General features: G+C 39.0%; 4 protein-coding genes across 5 annotated transcripts; 2 read left to right on the forward strand and 2 right to left on the reverse strand.

Annotated features, from left to right (window-relative positions):
- The first annotated feature begins 481 nt into the window (after positions 1 to 481).
- On the forward strand, positions 482 to 3,795 carry LOC106453021 (probable polygalacturonase). Its single transcript, XM_013895234.3, has 5 exons — positions 482 to 1,212; positions 2,009 to 2,129; positions 2,589 to 2,837; positions 2,904 to 3,057; positions 3,122 to 3,795. The coding sequence occupies exons 1-5, from the start codon at positions 754 to 756 to the stop codon at positions 3,645 to 3,647; spliced, it is 1,509 nt and encodes a 502-aa protein (XP_013750688.1). The 5' UTR covers positions 482 to 753; the 3' UTR covers positions 3,648 to 3,795.
- Positions 3,796 to 4,340: 545 nt separating this feature from the next.
- LOC106454340 lies at positions 4,341 to 6,695 on the reverse strand. Its single transcript, XM_013896472.3, has 2 exons — positions 6,307 to 6,695; positions 4,341 to 5,277 (listed from the first exon to the last, which is right to left on the reverse strand). Exons 1-2 carry the CDS (start codon positions 6,678 to 6,680, stop codon positions 4,620 to 4,622), a joined length of 1,032 nt encoding a protein of 343 aa, XP_013751926.1. The 5' UTR covers positions 6,681 to 6,695; the 3' UTR covers positions 4,341 to 4,619.
- A 969-nt stretch (positions 6,696 to 7,664) lies between these two features.
- Positions 7,665 to 12,863, forward strand: LOC106453019 (WD repeat-containing protein 48). Its single transcript, XM_013895232.3, has 19 exons — positions 7,665 to 7,981; positions 8,313 to 8,414; positions 8,540 to 8,698; positions 8,854 to 8,919; positions 8,988 to 9,077; positions 9,170 to 9,475; positions 9,562 to 9,659; positions 9,741 to 9,776; positions 9,877 to 9,997; positions 10,078 to 10,314; positions 10,402 to 10,497; positions 10,588 to 10,653; positions 10,748 to 10,786; positions 10,872 to 11,006; positions 11,177 to 11,529; positions 11,657 to 11,750; positions 11,837 to 12,001; positions 12,087 to 12,193; positions 12,500 to 12,863. The coding sequence occupies exons 2-18, from the start codon at positions 8,316 to 8,318 to the stop codon at positions 12,183 to 12,185; spliced, it is 2,259 nt and encodes a 752-aa protein (XP_013750686.2). The 5' UTR covers positions 7,665 to 7,981; positions 8,313 to 8,315; the 3' UTR covers positions 12,186 to 12,193; positions 12,500 to 12,863.
- On the reverse strand, positions 12,854 to 14,505 carry LOC106453020 (coiled-coil domain-containing protein 12). Of its 2 annotated transcripts, none has more exons than XM_013895233.3 (5): positions 14,433 to 14,505; positions 14,115 to 14,263; positions 13,637 to 13,769; positions 13,404 to 13,518; positions 12,854 to 13,129 (listed from the first exon to the last, which is right to left on the reverse strand). In XM_013895233.3, the coding sequence occupies exons 2-5, from the start codon at positions 14,249 to 14,251 to the stop codon at positions 13,071 to 13,073; spliced, it is 444 nt and encodes a 147-aa protein (XP_013750687.1). In that variant the 5' UTR covers positions 14,252 to 14,263; positions 14,433 to 14,505; the 3' UTR covers positions 12,854 to 13,070. The 2 variants fall into 2 exon arrangements, with proteins under 2 accessions (XP_013750687.1, XP_048615420.1); XM_048759463.1 differs by having other exon boundaries at positions 14,358 to 14,483.
- Positions 14,506 to 15,122: the final 617 nt, after the last annotated feature.

Here is a 15,122-nt window from a genome sequence, read left to right on the forward strand (position 1 = left end):
AAGAGAAGAACAGATTCCTTTTAACTTGAATAACAGAATTGTTCATCAATATGTAACAAACTCTCTCTCTCTCTCGTTTATTCAAGTAACAGAAACGAAGCATCATTTTCTTATATGATTAGGCTGATTATATGAACAATACATGCATCTATCTCTCTGACCATAAACGTTAAAGAAGTAGTAATCTGATAAAGAGCATTCTTTGTACTACTTCACATCTTTTTGCAGACGTTCTTCTCTCCACATATTAAACTAGTAATTTGATACAGAGCCCACCCATCTTTGCACTCAACAGCATTTTGCAGAGATGATCTACTTTTGTGTTCACAAAAAAAAAAAAAAAATCTCTATAGTTTAATATCTATTGGGCCTGATGGTAAGAAACAAATGTAAATGGGCCTTACAGTTAATGGGCTTGTTCATATTGAGTTTATTGATGTATCTCTCTCTCTACTTACTTGCCTTAAGAGTTGCAGCGATCATCTCGAATACAAACTTCTCACATACACACAAATCGAATTCAACAAACCAACAAACGAAAGAACACACACATTGAATGATCTCCCTTTTCTTTGGATTCACTCTCGCGCAAACACACACAACAAACAAATGCAAATATAATATCTTTTTCTCATTAAGTTGCTGACTTATAGTAACATCTCACCTAATAATCTCTCTCAAAAGATCTAAACTTTATCAAAGATCTAAACTTTCTTCTCCAATGTTCTTCTTCTGATCTCCCAAAGCAAGAGAATGGTGGAACCACTTCCGATCACCAGGAGGCGCTTCCTCTCATCCCACAAATCCCTCGTCACCGTCTTCTGGATCGCCGCCTTCGCCTCCTTATTCATCTGGCAATCCCGCGGCAGAGGAGGAGGAGGAGGAGCCTCTCTCTACCGCGTCAACGGCAGCCTCTCCTCTGTTTTCTGGTGGACAGCTACGACGACGACGACAGCCACCTCCGCCGACGCCGGAGAGTTCCCTCGGCTTAGACCCGTTTCCTTCAATCTGACGGACTTCGGCGCGGTGGGGGACGGTGTGACCGTCAACACGGAGGCCTTCGAGAGAGCTGTCTACGCGATCTCGAAGCTTTCGAAGAAAGGAGGTGGGCAGCTTAATGTGCCTCCTGGGAGGTGGCTCACCGCTCCGTTTAATCTCACTAGCTTCATGACGCTGTTCCTAGCTGAGGACGCTGAGATCCTTGCCGTTCAGGTTTGTTTGATTTAAAGTTTTGATCTTTTCGAGTTGGTTATGTAGATTTGGATTCAAAGTTGCATACTTTGAGGTTGTTTCTGTTTTTCTATTTACTTAGTGTTATATCAATGATTCAACACTCTCTGTTTTCTATATTAACTTGTGTTAGTTTAGTTAGACCCTGAAAGTTTTTGTTTTTCTTTAGTTGATGTTGAATTGGTTCTGTAGATTTAGATTCAAAGTTGCATACTTTTGAGGTAGCTTCTTCTGTTTTTCTGTTTACTTATGTTATATCAATGATTCAACACTCTGTTTTCTATATTAACTTGTGTTAGACCCTGAAAGTTTTTGTTTTTCTTTAGTTGATGTTGAATTGGTTATATAGATTTAGATGCAAAGTAGCATACTTTGAGGTGGCTTATGTTATTCTATTTACTTGTGTTATATCAAAGATTCAACACTCTGTTTTCTATATTAACTTGTGTTAAGACCCTGAAAGTTTTTGTTTTTGTTTTAGTTGTTGGTTCTGTAGATTTTAGATTCAAAATAGCATACTTTGAGATGGCTTCTGTCTTCTGTATACTTGTGTTTCATTAATACTATGGTTTTTATGTTGACATTGCTAGGATGAAACGTTATGGCCTCTGCTTCCTCCTTTGCCTTCATATGGTTTCGTCAAGTTTTTGTCTTTTTTAGTTGATGTTGAATTGGTTCTGTAGATTTAGATTCAAAGTAGCTTACTCTGAGATGGATTCTGTCTTCTGTATACTTGTATTTCATTAATACTATGTGGTTTTTATGTTGACACTCTTAGGATGAGACGTTGTGGCCTCTGCTTCCTCCTTTACCTTCATACGGCTATGGAAGAGAGCATTATGGACCCCGTTATGGAAGTTTCATTCACGGACAGAATCTAAAAGATGTAGTCGTCACAGGTCAGTCATTTGATCTGTAAACTTTGCTTGTGTGCTTTCAAGAGAAGTGCAATTCAAATGTGGCTCATTAACCATTTCTTAATAAGATCATAAGGAACGGGTTTATACTCTTTAGGCTATCTAAAAGTAAAACCACAGCTCTGCTGTTTATGCTCAGCCAGATAGTTTGGTATTTGTCAAATAATTGACTTATCAACCTCAATACTACTTTTAAGCTCTAGTTTGATTGAGATTAGGCCTGAGGGCACTTCCAAGCGAGAGTGAACTCTGCCAATAATATCTCTATTAGCTGGTTGAAACTTGTTATGTCTTCCTCTTTCTTTACCAAGAAGCTTTCAGAATTCAGACTAAGGGAAACGAATAGTCTAAGTTCCTCTGTTAGATAATCAAAACCTTCGTTTCTTTAGTTATATCTGCTATGCTTTGGCGTTTGTAACTGTAATCTATGATGGATAACAGGAAATAACGGAAGCATCAACGGGCAGGGAGTTTACTGGTGGAAGAAGTATCGCTCAAAGCTTCTAAACCACACAAGAGGACCACTGGTGCAGATCATGTGGTCAAGCGACGTTGTTTTCGCCAACATCACTCTGCGCGACTCTCCCTTCTGGACACTTCACCCATACGACTGCAAAAACGTCACAATCACAAACATGACCATTTTAGCACCTGTCTTCGAAGCCCCAAACACTGATGGCATTGATCCTGGTAAAGTATCTTATTCTTCACCAGTGTATACTACTTGGCTAACATCTCTTATTCTTGTGGCATCAGATTCATGCGAGGACATGCTAATAGAGAACTCCTACATCAGCGTTGGAGACGATGGAATTGCGATAAAAAGCGGTTGGGACCAGTACGGAACTAACTACGGACGTCCTTCAAAGAACATACTCATCCGCAACCTCATAATCCGCTCCATGGTTAGGTAAAAAGAAAGATCAGCTGTCACCTGATTGATATTTTATCTAATAATCAACTTCTACCTACAGTGCTGGCATCTCAATAGGAAGCGAGATGTCTGGTGGAGTCTCCAACATCACAGTCGAAAACATTCTGATCTGGAGCTCACGGCGTGGAGTCAGGATCAAAACCGCGCCGGGAAGAGGCGGCTACGTCCGCGACATAACGTTCCGTAACGTCACGTTGGACGAGCTGAGAGTTGGCATTGTGGTAAAAACCGACTACAACGAGCATCCGGACGGTGGATTCAACCCTCAAGCCTTCCCGGTGCTGGAGAACATTAACTACACGGGGATATACGGTCAGGGAGTGCGCGTGCCGGTGCGTATGCAGGGGAGCAAAGAGATTCCGGTTAAGAATGTAACGTTTAGGGACATGTCGGTGGGGATAACGTACAAGAAGAAGCATATTTTTCAGTGTGCTTATGTGCAGGGGCGTGTGATAGGGACTATCTTCCCGTCTCCGTGTGAGAATCTTGATCGGTATGATGAGCAGGAGCAGTTGGTGAAGCAGTCTGATTCTCAGAACGCAACGGATATAGATTATGAGATCTGAGGGCTGGGTTTGAGTTTGGTCTTTTATTTTGCTGAGGCTTAGTTTAATTTTTTTTAAATGATGGCTTGGTGTTACAGAAAAAATGGAACTATGGATCTTTTGGACAAGTCTTTGACTACTGAATGTTAATATCTTTTACCAGGTGGAATTTTTGTTTCTTTTTGGTGGAATGTTATTGTTGAGAATTATGTTAAGGATCATTAACTCGTGATCACATCAGAGGAAAGGGTTACGAGAGTTTTATGTTCACCCGCTTGATCGCTCTCTCTCCGTGAGGTAGAAACGGCAAAGACAAAAGCAAAGTTTGGTCTTCGTTTTGTGAGTCTTAAGTGTTCTTGTAGTAAGGAATGGTTTGTCTTAAAATGAATGGCCTTCTTGTTGCAGAACATGGAACTTGGGATATTTTTGGACATAGTCCAGCCTCGTCTCTTTATATAATTTAGCTATTAGATGAACAATACACGTATCTCTCTAACCACAGACACACAAACGTTAAAGAAGTAATCTGATGAAGAGCCTTCCCTGTTGTATATCTTAGATTGAGTTTGGTCTTCATTTGTGAGTCTTGTGTTCTTGGTTCTTGTAATATGTAATGGTTTTATTTGCTAAATGACTGGCTTCTTGTTGCAGAACACGGAACTTCGATACTTTGGACATGTCTTTTTGCCTGTTCAATGTCAAGTCCTTATCATGTCAAGAGGTAACAACTTTTAAAATACGAGAAAGAACTTGTCTTTTTGTGTGCTCTGTTACAAATAAACAATACCCATTTGGCTATTATATAAACAATACATGTATCCCTCTAGCCACAAACACAAAAGGTAAAAGAAGCTATGATCTGATATAAAGAGCCTTCTCTGTAAGTCCACATCATCTCTCTAGACGTTCTCTCCTTTTGTGTTCATAACAATCTCAAAGGCTCCTTAAAAGTCCCTGATCAATGGCTCGTGTCAAGCAAACCGAATGTAACATTTATGGTTTCACCCGTCTAAACCCAAACCAGATCTCGTAGTGATTAAACAGCAAGCTATCATGCGTCTGTTTACCAAGATACTCAAGTCCCAAACTCGCTAGCTTCTTTGCACACTCGTCTCCACCTAACCTCGAGCAAAACTTCACATTATGCGACACGAAGATCCTCCCATCGTAAGGCTTTAGCTTCTCCACCAGCCTCTCAAGACCAGTCCACACGAGCTTATCAGGCATGTGGAGAAACACCGCACTAGCGTATATCAGATCATAAGCTGTATCTAACCCAAACTTGCTGAACTCCATATCATCTCCTCTGAGTATAAGAGGCCGTTTGCGGAGAAGACCTTGAGATGGGAGCTCGTACCTCAACGCAGCCATCAGAGAGAGCTCGTCTTTTTCGAGGCAGTGGAAGTGTGTGGGGTTGAGATAGCGGATGAAGTGCAAACCCACGCGTAAGGTGCCGCACCCTATTTCGAGGACGCGAGAGTTTGGTTTGAGGTTGGATGATTGGGCTAAGAACTCGAATACGTCGCGTCCACCTGCCCACGGCTCGCCGTAGTTGCTGTGATGCTGCTCGACTAGTAACTCACCGGGGCATGGGAGAGCTGTGTGGTTGTTTGCTTCTTCTTCTCCTTCGTAATGGGATATGCCCTTGTACCTGAATTGGCCAAAACAGAGAAAGCTCGAGTCTTTCAAAATTCTAGAAACAGAGGAACAGTATGAAAGATCATAACTTTACTAACTACAAACAGAGCAGAAGATGATAAGATCTCATTACAAGCCCTACACTCTGGTGGAAGCAATCTACACAAGAATGGTTATCTCATCAGATGAGTAATGAATGACCAAAACAGAGAAAGCTGGAGTCTTTCAGATTCTAAAAACAGAGTAATGGAATGAAAGATCATAACTTCACCACTAGAAAACAGAGCAGAAGATGATAAATCTCATCAAAAGAGCTAAACTCTGGTGAAGCCAATCTACACAAGAATGACCAAAACAGAGAAAGCTCAAGTCTTTCAGGTTCTAAAAGCAGAGCAATAGTATATGAAAGATCATAACTTCACCACTAGAAAACAGAGCAGAACATGGTAAGATCTTATCAAAAGCCCTACACTTTGGTGAAACCAATCTACACAAGAATGACCAAAACAGAAAAAAGCTCAAGTCTTTCAGGTTCTAAAAACAGAGGAATAGTATGAAAGATCATAACTTCACCAACTAGAAACAGAGCAGAACATAATAAGATCTCATCAAAAGCCCTACACAAGAATGACCAATCTCATTAGATTAGTAACGAATGACCAAAACAGAGAAAGCTCAAGTCTTTCATATTCTAAAAACAGAGCAATGGGAATGAAAGATCATAACTTCACCACTAGAAAACAGAGCAGAACATGATAAGGTCTCATCAAAAGCACTACACACTGGTGAAACCAATCTCATAATGAGTAATAAATGACCAAAGCAGAGAAAGCTCAAGTCTTTCATATTCTAAAAAACAGAGCAATAGTATATGAAAGATCATAACTTCTACCACTTGAAACAGAGCTAAGATCTCATTAAAAGCTATACACTTTGGTGAAACCAATCAATCTAATACAGTAAAATGAAAAACACTTTCACTTTCAAATCACTTAGAACAATCCATAGCTAGTGAAATTCACATACAAAGATGGACCCTTACTGAATCAGATCTGCAAGTTGTTGATCTCTAGTGCGAGGATTAATCCCTTTCCTGAGCTCATTCTTCTGCATACGCAAACCGTTGGATCTAATCAGATCTCTAACCCACTCTATATCCTCTCGCGTCGGAGATATCCTCTCCTCTAATCTCACGTCACTAACGCTTACACCGACGTCGTTTGGAGAAGAAACAGAAGAAGGACAGGAGCAGGAGGAGGAGAGGAGGAAGATGACAGCAGCAGCGAAGGACACGGAGAGCACAAGAACCGGAACGCTAACGAATATTCCTTTCTGCATCGTCGGCGAAGAAGAGGAGAGAAACGCCACTGATGAAGAGAGAGAGAGAGTACTAGTGGAATATGAGTGGAGAAACATACCAAAATTAGTACTAAATTAATCTTTGATTAAAGATCGTAATTACTGTAACTTGAAAGCTGTCCTGTCATGACGAAATCCTAAATTAACTGTAAAGTGCTCTTAACTCGTAAAGTAATAATTAACGGTTTTATTACATTTTTTTTGTGATTAATTACCTGTCTTTTATTTTATTTTATTTTATCCTGTGTGCTGTACTGTTGTTAGGACTGGGCATAAAATCTGTAACCCGAAATCCGACTCAAACCCGAACCGAAAAATCCGACCGTACCCGATCCGAAATGTAAAAAATACCTCAATGGATCTTGTAGAGTGTTATAAAACATATCCGAACCCGAAATGTTATTAACCAAACCCAAACGGATAACCCGAAAAACCCGAAAACACGAAAAAATATCCGAAGAAACCGATCTGAATGCCTAAATTAATATACAATATAAATATTTGAAACATAAATATATATTTCAAATATTCAATTTCATATTTATTTGGATATGATATCTAACAATAAATATTTAAAATTTAAATAAATACCTTAAATACTCCATTATATACAAAGAAGTATATATTTTTTATGTTTTACTTTTGAATTTTAGATTTTACTATGGATATACCCGAGCCGATCCAATATAACCCGAATCCGAATGATATATGGTTACTTTGGATATATCCGGACCGATCCGAAACCAAAGTGTTATATCTGAATCCGATCTGTACTTGTAAATTTACTAGAATGAGATCTAGAGAGTGTTACAAAATAGAACCGAAATCCGAAAAACCCGATCCGAACCCGAACGCCCAGGAGAGCTTTCGATTACGGTTGTAATTACCGGTATATGGTTTTAAGTTTAAAACCAGTAGTCAGTAACTAACTAAGTCTTTCAACCAATAGGAAAATTAATAACGATATATAAAAAAATGATTTAATTATATTCTCTAAATCTTATCCTTAATTCAATGGGCTGATTTTTACCAAGTCGAAGCCTTTGAAAGAGTTTTTGTGTTCCCATTTTTTCTTCTTCTTTCAATTAAAAAAAAAAAAAATCATTTTTTCTTCTTTCTTCATCATCCGATTCTCTCACAAACGCAATCGCACGGCCTTGAGATGAGAAAAAGGCTGCTCTCTTGACTCTAATAAGGTTTCTCAATCCTGTTAGATCAATCTGATTCCCAAATCTCGCAGCGAAGGATCCTTTCTAGGGTTTTCTTCGTCTTCTCCTTCTCTCTCTCTGTGTGTGCTAAGAGGTTGCTGAGTCTTCGTAGTGAATCATCATCGATTGCATCGGAAGTTCAGATAAAAGGTATCCAGATTGTTCCTTTATCCGTATAAAGGTGTGGAATTTATAAGCAGGGAGTCGTAAAGTGATGATTTTTTTTTTTTGTAATCTGATTATCTCGTAATTGGGTTTGGCCTTTTTGATTTTTAATCATTACAATTTAGCTGATTATCGATTTTTCCAAGCTTATTATCTATCGTTTCTTATATGGGATCTCTTATAAGACTAATCACTGTCCTAGCTTTTGCCGTAGTAATATTCAGTAACACCTGTCTTGTTTGAAGAAGAGGATGTTGTTTTAGTTTACTTACGTGCTGGTTTTTTTTTTTTTTTTTCTGATTAATCCTTTTTTCAGGAGATGCACCGGGTTGCAAGTTCCGGGAGTAATGGCGGTTCTGTCCGCGCTCGCAAAGAGAAGAAGCTTACTTATGTCTTAAACGATGCCAACGACACTCAGGTCAGCTTCTTTGATTTCTCTCTTTCTATTTTCTTTAACTAGAGACAAGTCTTACAATAGTTTGAAGTTATAGTTTATCTCATTTCTCAACTCAAGCTTATGTTCAACTTTATGTGATTCTGCAGCACTGTGCTGGCGTTAATTGCTTGGATGTGTTGAAATCGTCTGTTTCCAGTGATCAGAGTTTCCTTTTCACTGGAAGTCGTGACGGTACACTCAAGAGGTGGTCGTTTGATGAAGATGCGCCTCTTTGCTCTGCTACGTTCGAGTCTCATGTTGATTGGGTATGGAGTTTTTTTTTTTCCTAACACTCTAAAGCTAACTGTATAGGAATGATTAGTAATTAGGATCATATGTTTCCTGAGGTGAACCTTGTGCTCTTGTACTTCTGATAATTTGAAACCCTTTTTGTTGATTGGTCACTTTGTTGATTGGTCAGGTGAATGACGCTGCTTTGGCTGGTGATAGCACTCTTGTTTCTTGTTCTTCAGACACTACGGTCAAGGTTTGTGAATTTCTCACAGTTGCTAGAAATATATATCCAAATTTTTAATGTTTTTTGTCACACTCTAGACATGGGACAGCTTATCAGATGGAGTTTGTACGAGGACTCTCCGTCAGCACTCTGACTATGTTATTTGTTTGGCAGTTGCGGCACAAAATGTAATTTTGTCATTCTTTCGTACTTTTTTTGTATGATATTTGAGGTTCTCATTACCACATTATGATACTATCTTTGATGTCGCATCTGTTAGTGCAATGTTGTTGCATCTGGTGGCCTTGGTGGGGAGGTTTTTATATGGGATATTGAAGCCGCTTTATCACCAGTTACGAAAGCTAATGATTCGATGGAAGATAGTTCCTCAAATGGTGCAAATGGTATTGGGAGCTCTCAGCCCGTTGCAAGTTTAAGAAATGTTGGTTCCAGCAACAATATCTCTGTGCAGTCATCACCATCCCATGGGTACGCACCAACAGTTGCCAAAGGCCATAAGGAGTCTGTCTATGCTTTGGCGATGAATGATACGGGGACGACGCTCGTCTCTGGTGGAACAGAGAAGGTATTCATACAATTTAGGCTTCTGAGAATGATTACCGGAGAACAAGACATAGACAGAGACAATAATTGAGTTTTTGTTTATTGCAGGTTTTACGTGTCTGGGACCCTAGAACTGGTTCAAAAAGTATGAAGCTGAGGGGGCATACAGATAATGTCAGAGTGCTGCTTCTGGACTCGACTGGCAGGTATGTTTATTTTGGGTCCTTTTGGTGCCTGTTCTCTTCTCTGTCTGATTTATTCTCGTGTTTCTCACCTTGAGACTGCAGGTTTTGCTTGTCTGGGTCCTCTGATTCTATGATAAGGTCTCTATCTTTTCTTAATTACTTCAGAACTATGAGCCCTGTGGCGGCAGCTGTAGTGTCGTTTCAGTTCTTCTAACTGGTTCTACATTTTCATTTTTAGACTTTGGGATCTAGGTCAGCAGCGATGTCTTCATACCTATGCGGTGCATACAGATTCTGTTTGGGCGCTTGCATGCACTTCATCGTTTACTCATGTTTATAGCGGTGGAAGAGACCAATCTGTGAGTTGACTCCAAACTTGGTTCTCTCCATAGTATAATTTCCTTTTTCAGTTCCATTGATGTGATTTTGTTTCCGTCAGTTATACTTGACAGACTTGGGAACAAGAGAGAGCGTTTTGCTGTGCACTAAGGAACATCCGATTCAGCAACTAGCTTTGCAAGATGATAGTATATGGGTTGCAACAACAGACTCCTCTGTAGAGAGATGGCCCGCCGAAGTTCAGAGTCCTCAAAAGGTCTTTCAGCGAGGTGGCTCTTTCTTGGCTGGGAACTTGTCTTTTAATAGGGCGAGAGTGTCATTGGAAGGACTAAATCCTGTAAGAAAAATAATGATCTCCCTCTAAATGATTCTGTTTTAACCTTTTTGAGTCTGTTTATCTGATTTTTTTTTGGCTTCTCTGCAGCCCCCTGCCTACAAGGAGCCGTTAGTGACTATTCCTGGAAGCCACCCGATTGTGCAGCATGAGATTCTGAATAACAAAAGGCAAATTTTAACCAAGGTGAAATAAACTTCTCTTGAATGCTATGGTAAGACCACCGTTGATAAAGCCACAGATTTTAATTATATTTGTGGGTTTTTTTTTTGGCAGGACGCAGCTGGCTCAGTGAAGCTGTGGAATATAACTAAGGGTGTTGTGGTTGAGGACTTCGGGAAGGTCTCTATGGAACTTATGCTTCCTTTTGAGTTTCTGATATTTTTATATGTACATGCTGCTTTAACTCTGAAATTATCTGTTTCCATGTTTGCAGATATCATTTGAAGAGAAGAAAGAAGAACTATTTGAAATGGTAAGTCTCTTGATTTATTTTCTTTAGCGAGACTAGCAGTTTTGTGTATACCTTCATGATATATTGTTCGTCTCTGCGTTTTCAGGTAAGCATTCCATCATGGTTTACTGTGGACACACGACTTGGGTGCTTATCCGTTCATCTTGAGACTCCACAATGCTTCTCTGCTGAGATGTATTCAGCTGACCTCAAAGTTTCCGGGCGACCTGAAGATGATAAGGTTAGATTAAATGCCTGTAAAGATCTTTACTTATGTTGAAGTTAACCGGAAGCTTTTATCTTACTGTTACATATCGTTAATGATTCATAATTGAACAACTTAGACTCTTATAGGCTCTAAGGTTAGTCAATCTAAACTGATATTTTGTCATTGGATTGTGTAATTTGTAGATTAATCTATCCCGTGAAACACTGAAAGGCCTGATGGGTCATTGGCTAGCGAAGAAGAAGCACAAACCAAAACCCCAAGCTTCTGCCTCTGGAGATATTCTATCCGCAAAAGACTCCAAAAAGAATCTGACTGCATCCAAAACTGAAGACAGCAGTGCAGCGAATGATCCGGTGTATCCTCCCTTTGAGTTTCCTTCTGTCTCCCCTCCGTCCATCATTACCGAGGGCTCTCAAGGAGGTCCATGGAGGAAGAAGATAACTGAGTTTACCGGAACTGAAGATGAGAAGGACTTCCCCTTGTGGTGCCTTGATGCCGTCTTGAACAATCGCCTTCCTCCTAGAGAAAATACAAAGTACTTGACACCACCTTGTTCTCTAATTAAAAAAATAGTTTGGAGTTTTAGCATTTTTTTTATTAAAAGATAAAGCACACTGTCTTGCTTTAGTATCTTACTTTTGAAAGTTCTTCAAATTTTTCAGATTAAGCTTCTTCCTGCATCCATGTGAAGGCTCAAATGTGCAGGTGGTCACACTAGGGAAACTTAGTGCACCTCGGATCTTAAGAGTTCACAAGGTACACTTGTCTGTAAATTAAACCAACAGTTATGCTTGCACTTTCTGTTATTCAGTGGCTTAGTTTTTTGCAACATGTCTATGTAGGTTACCAATTACGTTGTGGAAAAGATGGTTCTTGACAGTCCGTTGGATAGTTTAGCTATCGATGGAGGACCACAGCCTCTGTTTGCAGGAAATGGACTGCTACCGTCTGGATCAAAGCCTTGGCAGAAACTCAAACCTTCCATTGAGATCTTATGCAATAACCAGGCAAGTCAGCTTCAAGGAACCCAACAATAATTTGTCGTTTGTAGTTTGTGGCTGATCAAGGTTGTTTTCTGTGATTGTATATCAGGTCTTAGCTCCAGAGATGAGTTTGGCAACTGTGAGGGTATATATATGGAAGAAACCTGAGGATCTAATCCTCAACTACAGGGTGGCTATAGCTAGATAACTTTTGAGGTAAATTACTCGAAGAAGGTGAAAAAAAAAACTCATGAGAAAATGCATTATGTCGAGATAAAGTTTGTGGAACAGCACTTCTCAGGCTCCATCTATGTGATGGTTTTGTTTACCTTGAGAGATGATTTCATTTTAGGTATTTTCATAGAAGAATTGACCTTAAAAAAAGCCTTGGTAGATTTTTCATGTGTCCCCTGATACCGAAGCCTTTTGTAGATTGCTCTTTTTTCTTACATTTGGAACAATGATAGGAACATACTTTTATGGTTGAGAATGAATATCACCATGTCCTTTATTGCGTTACAGATTTGTCACCGGGCAAGTTTCTGAGTGTCTCCAAATTGGGAATCTGCTGGTTCATTTGAAGTCTATAGCTTTTCAATGTTTGTTAGTTCCGAAAGCATATTAATCTTGGTTTAGTGTTACTCGGCTTCATGCTGGCGAATAAGTCTGCTCTAAAGGAGTTGGGACTCATAAGAAGTGGGGCTTGAATGCAGTGCTATCGATAAAAGGTCCAAGATCTTTAGACGAGATGGTGTCGAAAACTTTATTAATCTTTTGTACATTGGGTTTGTTCTTTGGGAAAGAACAAAAACAAACTTTATATATGTTTTCAGCTGTTCCCTGAAACAAAAAAATAAATAACCAATGCTCTGTATCTAAAGTAAAATCTAACATTCATAAGCTTCCATAAACTAAAACTGGACCAAAGTGAATTAATCTGAAGTTCAATCAAACCAAACTGAACGTACTTTTCATATTCATACAAGAAAATAAACAAGGCACCATGGTGTACTCTCTGAAGACAGAAGCTTAATAGTCAGTTATACAAAAACTGAATAGAATATTCTGCAGCTTCTTTCGTGTGATCACGTCTTTAACTTTCTATTGCATTGTCATCAGTTTCAGCCGTCTCACGTTCCTTCTCATGCTCCTCTGCAAAGAAAATGAATGTCAGCCCCATAATAACAGTTGTTACAATTCTAATGGAGTCGGATTCAAATAAAATTCTAACAAGTACAAGATCGCTCTATTTTGCACTTAAATAACAACAGACCACAATGTCAACGAACTGAATGTTCCTAGTACTACTACTCATGTCTACAAGAGACATATTAACATATACTTATTACGCATGAACCATGCATATTCACTTAAAGTAAGATTCCCCTGAATGAGATAAAGCATGTAGATGAAAGTTGCCGCTTACCCATGAGTTTATACATTGCCTTTTGGGTCCGCCTTTCGAGCTTGTCAAGCTTCTTCTGGACATCTCTTCGAAGGTCCCAGTTGGGTTTCTTTGGAGCAATGTTGACAAATGGGTCCTAACATTGATAAATTCCGGTGTAAGCTAAACATCACAAGTAAAAACAAGCAACGCTACAAATAACAGAGGTTTTGGTTGTCCATGAAAAGATAAAAAAAGAAAAGCAATCCACACACCTCCTTCTTCTCCACTGCAGGTGGAAGTGCAGCAACTGGATCTTCGAATTTGGGTAGCTCTGGTGGTACAACTTTACTGTCCTGAAGCTCCTTAGCTTGTGGAACATAATTTCTAAACTTCATGGCTGGACCACTGTCAAATCCAAAAGAATACATAAGCAGTAAGCACATGACAATACAATCGAGTAAATGAAACCAATCACTTAAGCAAAGTATACACAAGAATGCAAGTTCAAAAACGAAACCACTGTTTTGGTAAAGGGCATTGTATTATATAGCGATAGATAGTATAACAAAAAGGCAAAACCAAAGCACTAGGGAAGCTCCTTCTTCTGATTTAGCCAACAACACATCAATCATATGCTAGTCAAATCGTTCCTTCCCTAAATATCTTGACAAGTTTTCTTCTTTTCTATGAATCATGACTGTAGATAGAGCTCTAGATCAATAAACTAAGAAAAGAACAAAGCATACTCACTCTTCTTCCACAGCAGCAGAGTCATCTCCTCCTCCCTCTTCCTTGCTCTCTGACAGCTCCTTAGCTGCTCTTAAAGCTCTCAGCGCCTCTTTACGAGCAGCAGACTTCTGCTCTATCGATTCATCTTCACTACCCATTGATATTACTTCCTGCACAGATTAGGTTATCCACTTTAACATCGAACACAATACAACCCTAAATCGACACGAATCAGCTCAAATTCTAGCGAAATCACAGGTAAACCTATCCAGCTGAAACTGCGAAACCGAATCTCTCTCTACCGAGAAAATTATGGCAAATCAGCGAGTGAAACGGTACCTGGAAGCTCCGAGCTCTGAATTTTCTTTTCCAGGAAAAAATCTGTGTAACACAGAAGCAATCGCAGCGATGAAACTATATAACAGAGGAGAAGACTAAATGGGCCAAGCTAGTTATTACATTGGGCCGAGCTAAATCGACATCTTGGGCCTAGCTTAATAATTAACTTTGCAGATTAGGACTCAGATTCTAGCTAAATATTAAATAAAATAAAATTTGGTTTCATGATAAAATCAAATATATGCTAGAAAACGTGTCTATACCTCCACCGATTTTTTTTTTCTAATTAACTTATGCATTTTTTCTTTATTGACTATGAGGTTATGCATATATTTATTTTGGTTATTGTCTGGCACAATTTTGATATATCTTTTAAAACAACTACCTCTGAGATATATGTTTCTCTTATTAAATTAAATTACATAAGAGAAAGAGGAAAATAGATTATTCTAAAGGACAGGAGTAATCACTAGTTCCTTGGCTTTTGTTCCTTGTTTAGTTTACAATTTAGTCTTTGATTAAGGAGCTTCTTTGATTGGAGAGATGGAAGGAAACTCTCATTGTATATCATAATGATTTTTCTTATTCCAATTCATATTTTAATATTTAAAAAGTCATGGTATTATTTTAGTGACATAAATATTCCAGCATTAGGTGGATGTATACCAAATATTGTTTCTTAATGTTGTT

Source organism: Brassica napus, chromosome C5 (assembly GCF_020379485.1).
Source record: "Brassica napus cultivar Da-Ae chromosome C5, Da-Ae, whole genome shotgun sequence".
Taxonomy (NCBI): domain Eukaryota; kingdom Viridiplantae; phylum Streptophyta; class Magnoliopsida; order Brassicales; family Brassicaceae; genus Brassica; species Brassica napus.